Source organism: Corapipo altera, unplaced genomic scaffold, assembly GCF_003945725.1.
Source record: "Corapipo altera isolate COAL_440 unplaced genomic scaffold, ASM394572v1 60895, whole genome shotgun sequence".
In the NCBI taxonomy this organism is placed as follows: Eukaryota; Metazoa; Chordata; class Aves; order Passeriformes; family Pipridae; genus Corapipo; species Corapipo altera.
In genome coordinates, this window is record NW_020885407.1 from 8,455 (window position 1) to 15,639 (window position 7,185).

The following is a 7,185-nucleotide window of genomic DNA, read 5'->3' on the forward strand; positions in this document are numbered from 1 at the left end:
CCCTCAGCATTCCCTGAACCTGTTTTTACCTCATCAAAATCTTTCCTCTCTCTTTGTCAAGCCCCTGTTTCCTTCCCCAGTTTTCTTATTCCTTTTGTCCCAGTTCCTCCATGGAATCAAGGAGCCACTGTGAAACTGCAGAACCTCATGGAATTACAGGGCCATTGTGACACTGGGGAAAGCCATGGAATCAAGAGACCACTGGGACACTCCAGGGCCCCATGGAGCCAAAGGAACCCAGGGACAGTGAGCAACCTGATGAAATAAAGGGGCCATGGTGACACTGCAGAAACCCATGGAATCAGGAGGCCATTGTGGCACTGCAGGGCCTCCTACAAACAAAGAAACCCTGGGCCACAGTGGAATTTCATGAAATCAAGAGGCCATTGTGACACTGGGGAACCTCATGGAACAAAAGGAATGCAGGGACACTGTGGGACTTCATGGAATCAAGGGGTAGTTGTAACACTACAGGGCCTTATGGATCCAAAAGAACACAAGGAAACTGTGGAATCTCATGGAACCAAGGGACATGTGAGGCCTCATGCAACCAAAGGAACCCTGAGACATTTTGGAAGCTCATGGGAAAAAACATTCATTGTGGCACTGCAGGGCCCCGTGGAAGCAAAGCAACAGAGGAGCACTGAAATCTGGTGGAACCAAGGGGCCATTTTGACATGTGGGGCCTCATGGAAGAAAAGGAACCCTGAGACATTTTGGAACCTCATGGAGCCAAGGGGCCATGCTGACCCTGAGGAACCTCATGGACTCAAGGGGCCACTGTGACACTGCAGGGCCTCATAGAACCAAAGGAACCCTGAGACATCTCAGAGCCTTTGGCTGTGCTGGACAAACTGGGAGGCAGAGCCAGCTGATGGTGCTCCCTGCCACTGACCACCTCCCACAGAGGTTCCTGTGTGGCCATGGAGGGGGCTCAGAGGGGCCCTGCCTTGTTCCAGAGCTGGGACATTGCTTTGGGGGCTGCTCTTGATTGACCTGTGGAAGTTCACTGAGGGCAAGAGAAGTCACTTGCAAGAGTTTTCCCTGTACCTGCTGTGTCTCCTGGGCTTGCAGAGCTCTGTTTGCCACTTCCCAGCAAGATTTAGTACTTGATCTCTGGGTGACTCCACCCTGGGTAGGATTCTGCTCCAGGGCTCCATTCCCTGCTGACTGGATGGGACGGGCTGTCCCTGCAGATCCTCTGTGCTCTCCTGCACTTCCTGAGTTCCTGCAGACAAGTCCTCACCTGCCATCAGAGCCCTCACAAGCTGCAGAGCCCCAGGCAGGTGACTTGGAGATCATTTGTCACCTCCATTGGCCATTGCCCACTAACACACCACATCTGAACCAGCCCTCAGTCCCTGCAGTCCCAATGGGTCCCTGACCTCCCTGCACTGTCTCCATGGACAAACAAGCAAAGCAACAAGACTTTGGAGACTCTATTCCTTGGACTTCTTCTCAACACCAGTGTTGGAAAAAGACCTCAGCCTTCAGGAAGTGCCTGGAGGGGAACCCCTTTGCTGCTGGAACTGCTGTTGTGGAGCCCAGCCCTGTGCCAGCAGTGCCCAGGGCCTGTCCCTGCCTGTGCTCACAGGCCTGACACACAGCAGGACAGTGACTGAGCTGCCAGAGCACTCAGGCCTTGGGCACGGACAGGAAAGGAGAGGGTGGGAGTGCAAAGAGAGCAGCTCTGAACAGACCCAGTTCTGGTGCTCCCTGGCAGTGCTGGGACTCTTCCCCTCTACATCTGGAAACATGGAAATGTCCTCCAGCTTCAGGGGAGGCCTTGGAGGAAGGATTTGGAAAAAAGAATTTAAGTCCTTTCTTACATTCAGAGATTGTGATTCCTCCTGTACAAACTAACACAGGGAGAATGTTTGACAAATACATTGCTGCACAAACTTTTATTTTGTTTAAATGCACACAAAGCATGACTCCTCATTTGTATATTTTGTGGGTAAAAAAAAAGAGGTAGAGAGTGAATGATATATGGGATGAAGAATAAAATTTCAGTGTTAATGACATGAAGAGAGGGGAAAAAAAGGAAAGCCCCCCACAGCCACCACTATCAAAAACTTTAGAAGGCAGGCTGTGCCCAAAATATGTTACACAATGAGTGTTCTGCAGAAGAAAAGATGCAGTTTATTGCTCCTTAAAAACATGCAGTCATTGTTTTCCTTATGGCATCCTTGAGTTCCTGGTTCCTGAGGCTGTAGATGAGGGGGTTCAGTGATGGAGGCACCACCACATAGAGAACTGACACGACCAGGTCCAGGGACGAGGAGGAGATGGAGGGGGGCTTCAGGTGGGCAAATGTGGCAGTGCTGACAAAGAGGGAGACCATGGCCAGGTGAGGGAGGCAGGTGGAAAAGGCTTTGTGCCGTCCCTGCTCAGAGGGGATCCTCAGCACAGCCCTGAAGATCTGCACATAGGAGAAAACAATGAAAACAAAACAACCAAATCCTAAAGAGATAGTAACCCAGAGAAGCCCAATTTCCCTGAGGTAGCCTGAGTGTGAGCAGGAGAACTTGAGGATGTGTGAGATTTCACAGAAGAACTGGCCCAGGGCATTGCCCTGGCACAGGGGCAGGGAAAATGTACTGGCTGTGTGCAGCAGAGCAGTGAGAAAGCCAGTGGCCCAGGCAGCTGCTGCCATGTGGGCACAAGCTCTGCTGCCCAGGAGGGTCCCGTAGTGCAGGGGTTTGCAGATGGCAACGTAGCGGTCGTAGCACATGATGGTGAGGAGGGAAAACTCTGCCTTAAGAAAGATTATAAGTAGACAAAAACCTGTGGAGCACATCCTGTGTAGGTGATGGTTGTGGTGTCCCAGAGGGAATTGTCCATGGCTTTGGGGACAGTGCTGCAAATGCAGCCCAGGTCTGTGAGGGAGAGGTTGAGCAGGAAGAAGCCCATGGGGGTGTGCAGGTGGTGGTCACAGGCTATGGTGCTGAGGATGAGGCTGTTGGCCAGGAGGGCAACCAGGGAGATGGCCAGGAAGAGCCAGAAGTGCAGGAGCTGCAGCTCCTGCCTGTCTGCCAATGCCAGGAGGAGGAACTGGGGCATGGAGCTGCTGTTGGACATTTGCTGCCTCTGGCCATGGGGACCTGTTCATGTCGGAAATAACAGTGACCAGTTAGGGCAGAACATTCCGAGAAAAATCAAAGCCACTTTCCAACACCCCTCTCACTGCTCCATTGGTTTTCCTTTTGTAGGAGTCTCTCCTTCAGCTCCATGGCTGGAGCCCTGGTTGGCGCTCATTACATCTTCCATGAGGAGCAGACCCTCTACCCACTGGCTGTGAGGGCTCAGCCCTGCTCTGCACTGCTGGGGTCATGGGCATGGTGGGCACAGGGACCTGTCCTGGTGTTCAGCTGTGTCAGATGAAACTGCTCCCAGTGCAAAAGGCCTTGTCAGCATCTGCACTCCCAGTTTCTGAGAAAAACCAGTACAGCAGAAGGCAGTGTCACAGATTTGTTTTGTTTGCTTTTTTTTTTTTTCCAATTCCCTCATCTCTCCTGAGGAGTGTTCCTGGATGTCAGAATCCCTCAGCACTTCTGATGCACTCAGGGAGAACAGAGCAGGTCCTGCCAGGCAGGAGGATTGTCTGGGGCTTAGTGCAGAGTGAGGGGAGCTGCTCTGTCCCTCTCTTGTTCCCAACTGCCCTGGCTTTGCTCCTTCCTGAGATGGAGACTGATCATACTTCCATTTGGGTCTGAAAAGCCACCAGACACTGTTGAGAGCAGAGGGATCCATCCCAGACTCCTCAATGTCCCAACCTGTCTCAAGGGCTCAGCACCCCACTTGGAGCCAAGGACACCCGGGGCTCATCTCCCCAACCCAAGAGCATCTCCTGGCATGGGCACAGCAGCTCTGCCCCTCTCCACTGGGACTTTCCGAGAACACAGTTGTGCTGGGAGGATGATTTGCATTCTCAAAGGCAGCTCCCAGCTTGGAAGGACACCTCAGAAAAGAGCCAAGTGTCCTAATGATGGGGTCTGATTGAGGGAAAAAGAGCTCCTGACCCAGGCCCACAGACTTCACTGCCCACAGCCCACAGGGCAGAGGACAATTGGAATGTCTCATTCCCAGGGACACACCTGCCTGAGGGGAATCCCAGGATCAGTGTTGGACTGTGTAGCTTGAACTCCCCTCCCCAGTGAGCCTGAGTGAGAGAAGGAGGGAACAACCTCAGGACCAGGGGCAAGCTGAGAACCAAGGAAATGCACAGGGAGGGTCCAGCTGGGAGAGGCCAGGGCAGAGCCCACTGGGCACTCAGGGCAGTGTCACCCTGAGCCAACTGGGCCACCTCCCAGACACCAACAGTGTCAGCAAGTTGTTCTCAGCTCTGGGCAGCTCCTCACAGTTCCCTCTGGAACTCAAACCACCAAGCATCTGGCTTGAGAGCTTGAGAGAAATCCCTCCTTGGATGTTCCCCTTGAAGTATCCCTTGGAAAATATGCTGGGGTGCTCTGGTTCTGTGAGCAGCCCTGACCCACGAAACTCTCACTTGATAGAAGAAGAAACCTGCCCTGCCCTGCCAGGCTTTGCTCTTTTCCCCTCCAGCCTCTGCCCAGCCCTGAGGGAGCTCCCCAGCCCAGCTGAGAGCTGCCCCTGGCAGTGGCAGAGCTCCTGCCCCGGCACAGCCCTGGGCTGCAGGACCCTGCTCTGCAGGACAGCTTGGGGCAGCCTGGGTGGCACAGCCCGGCTTCACAACCCTGCAGCCATCCCTGGGAGAAGGGAACCCTGCTGGGATGTGCCTGGGATGGTGCAGCAGGGAGTGGGATGTGCCAGCGTTAGGAGATCTTTGCACCAACTGCAGACACATTGCCCTTCATGCTGACTCACTGTGAGGGAGCCTGGAAAGATTCGTCCTCCAGTGCATCTTCCTCTTGACTTCCCTCCCAGCCCAGGCAGTGTGCAACCTCTCTCTGCCTTGCTTTTCTTTCCCCGATGCTGCACAGCCCTGCTGGGCTGTGCAGAGGAGCTGCTCACAAGCAGAGCTGTCTCTTTGAAGCTCTTCTTGATTGCCAGGAGCTCCCTGTGTGCCAGGAGCCCGGCCCAGCTCAACAGCACTGCAACAACCCCAGGTATTTCATGACCCTCAGGGGGATTGGTGTTGTTTACATGAGACTCCGTCCCTGAGAGGAAGTTCAAACAACTTCTCAAGTAGTCAAAATGAGTTTGAAATACTGAAGTTTCTTGTACTGTTAATGGGTCCCACTGAAGGACATGACTGTGAAAGTGTCTCCAGATTCCAGTTGGAACAGAAAACTGCAGACAGTGATGACAAGGATGGACAAGCAAGGGAAAAGTGGTTCTGATGCTGAATAAACCTTGACTTGTTTCCTTAATCCAGAGGACCAAGCCCTGACCCCAGCCTCTGGGAAGGCAGATCCTGTCCCTGCCTCATTCCTCAGGACTCTTCCTGGGGCACTGGGATGTGGGATGTGCAATGCCAAGGGCAGGACCATGGGGTGGCACCTGCCAGGCAGCAGGGACAAGGAGGCCATGAGGCCCCAGGGCTGCAGGGGCCACTCCCCTCCTCCTGGCATCAGGGGCACAGACAGCAGCCATGGCCAAAGGCCTGCAGAAGGTGGCTGTGTCAGGGCCTTTCAGCTTCTCCCCATCCCTGTCTCCTCTCCAGCCCAGGCTGTCCTACGGTGTCCATGCCCTGCCCCTTTCCCTGCAGGCTGTCGTCATCCCCCCGGCTGCCCCACCTGGCTGGTACCTTCCTGCACTGACATCTCTGTGTCCTCCCTGGCTCTTCCTGCACACACAAAGCCTTGGGCTCATCCAGACTCCTCCTGGGTGATGTGTTGCATCACACTATTGCCCTCAGAGTGAAACTTCTTTCTCTTTGTTTCCAGCCTGGACATCTCCAGCTGAACTTGGCATTATTTCTTTACTTGTCATGCTGTTTCCTGCTATGACAAAAGGATCCTTCATCTCTGAAACCCCCCTTCCAGCCTTCTCTGGCTACTCCTGCACTGTCGTCAGTCTCTACACCATGGAGCCCAGAGCTCCCAGGTCCCTACAGAGTGGTTATGGGCTTGAGGCCTCCAAATCTTTTCTTGGGAGATCCCTGGGTACTCTCTAAGGTGTTTGCAGATGAACACATGATGCTCATAGTCTACGGAAACACAGGGATACATTTTACCAAGGCCTGTAGTGGCAGAACACAGGGCAATGTCGTTGAACTGAAAGACTGGAGTATTTTATCTATAATCGGAAGAAATATTTAACAATAAGGGTGGCAACAACTGGAACAAGTTCCCAGAGAATTTGGTGTCCCATCCTTGCATTTATCCAAGGTCAGAGACTGTGAGTAACCTCAATTAGTAAAAGATGTCACTGTCCATGTCCAGTGGCTTGGACCAGATGTCCTTCTAGTTCCCTTTCAACCCAAACCATTCTGTGATTCTTTGAGTCCCAACCTCCTTTTCCAAAGAATTGCCATATCTAGGACATGAACTGCCATGTTTTTAGAGAGACCCTTCTAAGCCCAAAAGGTAAAAAAATAATTCAAAGAGAGTTCCAAAATATTTGTGTGACCCACCAAGTGGGTCAATGGCAGAGCCTCCCAGTGTGATCTCACAGATGTGGATGGAGTTTTCATGCTCAGGGTCTGAAACTTATGATGGGCAACAAGAAAGCACATTTGGGGACTGAGGAAGACTTGTCATGGGATGTCTAGGAAAGAAACAAAGGAAAGGAAAGGATGGGATCACGGCAGTTTGAGGAGGAACAAACATGAGAAAACAGAGGGAGAAGGAATGAAAAAGCTGGTCATGGTAAACAGGAGGATGCTCAAGACACTTCTTAGGCCATGCCCTGACACTGATCCCCACAGCCTGTCCTTTCTTCTTAATAACTCCAATGCCAAGAAATTTCTTTGTCAAGGGTCTTCTCTGCTTCTGGCACAGATTGTGGCCCAAGTTCCAGCCACTGCAGGGGGAAACACTAACAGTAAACTCCTGAGTTCTTTGGGAGGCCAGACTGGTGTGTGTGTGGGTGTGGGTTGGAAGTACAAAACACTGAAGGAGATGCAAAGCTCAACTCGCTTCGGGGCCCGTGGGCATCAGAACAGATACGGAAATCAGATGAAATTCCTGTGGTGTGTGTTGACACATCATGGACGAGGAAAATGGAGCGAGGTGGAAGCTGCATTGTCTCTTTGTTCTCCTT

The 7,185-nt window shown here is 52.6% G+C and overlaps 1 protein-coding gene across 1 annotated transcript; it reads right to left on the bottom strand.

The window, feature by feature from the left end:
• Positions 1 to 2,152: 2,152 nt before the first annotated feature.
• LOC113940473 (olfactory receptor 14J1-like) lies at positions 2,153 to 2,734 on the bottom strand. Its single transcript, XM_027631621.1, has one exon. It carries the CDS (start codon positions 2,732 to 2,734, stop codon positions 2,153 to 2,155), a length of 582 nt encoding a protein of 193 aa, XP_027487422.1.
• Between the last annotated feature and the right edge of the window lie 4,451 nt (positions 2,735 to 7,185).